Source organism: Penaeus monodon, chromosome 25, assembly GCF_015228065.2.
Source record: "Penaeus monodon isolate SGIC_2016 chromosome 25, NSTDA_Pmon_1, whole genome shotgun sequence".
Classification (NCBI taxonomy): domain Eukaryota; kingdom Metazoa; phylum Arthropoda; class Malacostraca; order Decapoda; family Penaeidae; genus Penaeus; species Penaeus monodon.
Genome location: NC_051410.1, coordinates 23871277 through 23872461, shown reverse-complemented (window position 1 = coordinate 23872461; position 1185 = coordinate 23871277). Strand labels below are relative to the sequence as shown.

Below are 1185 nucleotides of genomic sequence, written 5' to 3'. Positions count from 1 at the left end.
CAGCCCCCGGGAACGGTCGCCGCTGCCAAGACCCGCATCGTCAGCACCAAGTACGGACAGGTCCAAGGGCTCATCCGCCACCTGGGGCACCTTCTCGGAGACGTCGAAGTGTTCTTAGGCGTCCCGTACGCCAGCCCACCCGTCGAAGAGGGCCGCTTCACACCGACCAACACGCCCACGCCTTGGGAAGGCGTGCTGGACGCCACCACCCAGCCCCAGGTATGCCCGCAGCTCCTGCCCGAGCCCGATGAGTCGTACATGCCCCGTGCCCGAGCCCAGTTCATTCGGCAGGTGACGCCTGCCCTGGCTAACCAGAGCGAGGACTGCCTCACGCTCAACATCTATACACCGATCATGGGTAAGGAGAACGGTCACGTCCTGGGGGGAAAGAAATGATTCATGTTTGCATTTGCACCTGCCTGTGTATTTATCTATTTCATGAAACTTCAGTATTTCCCAACATGATGATTATGCTAATAGATTTGGCTCTCTTCCATCCTTCCTTCTTTATACCTTATCCTTCCTGTCACATCCTACCATCTCCTCTTCCTCCAAACCCGCACCTATTCCACCTCATATTTCCTTACCTTCTTCATTCTATTTTCTTCATTCCTCCTCCTATTCTTCCCTCCTCTCCCTTTCCCTCCTTCATTTACATTCATTTATCTTATCCTCTCCCCTTCGTCTTTTCTCCTATGCTCGTACGCTTCGTCTCCCCTTCCTTCCACCTTTTTCCTATCTTCCCCATCTTATTTTCCTTCCCCCACTCCCACCCTTCTCTCTCCTCGTTCCACCTGTTCTTGTCCTCTTTCTCTCCCCACTTTATCATGTCGCACCCCCCCCCCTTTCCCCGAGCACCCTCCTAATCCCCCAGTGATCCCCGGCTCGGAGGTGTACCCCGTGCTGGTCTACTTCCACGGCGAGAGCTTCAGCTGGGGCGCGGGCTCGCTCTACGACGGCTCCGTGCTCGCCGCCTACGGGAGGGTTGTCGTGGTCACCATCAACTACCGCCTCGGCCCGCTCGGTGAGTCCACCCATTCTCCCCTTTCGTTTTATCTCCGTGTCTATTATCCAATGATTTATTCAATCACAAAAGCATTCAGGCATTCATTATTAAATCATGTCCTGCATCTCAGTCTTCCTTTCTATAAATATTTTCTTAGCACTTTATTCATCTATCTTTCA

At 53.3% G+C, this 1185-nt stretch overlaps 1 protein-coding gene across 1 annotated transcript in view; it reads left to right on the top strand.

The window, feature by feature from the left end:
- The first annotated feature begins 6 nt into the window (after positions 1 to 6).
- LOC119589352 (neuroligin-1-like) overlaps positions 7 to 1185 on the top strand; it is a 158891-nt gene continuing 157712 nt past the window's right edge. The window contains exons 1-2 of the mRNA XM_037937972.1: positions 7 to 358; positions 875 to 1024. Coding sequence (XP_037793900.1) covers positions 259 to 358; positions 875 to 1024 — 250 coding nt within the window. The 5' untranslated portion in view covers positions 7 to 258. The remainder of the gene's footprint in view (positions 359 to 874; positions 1025 to 1185) is intronic.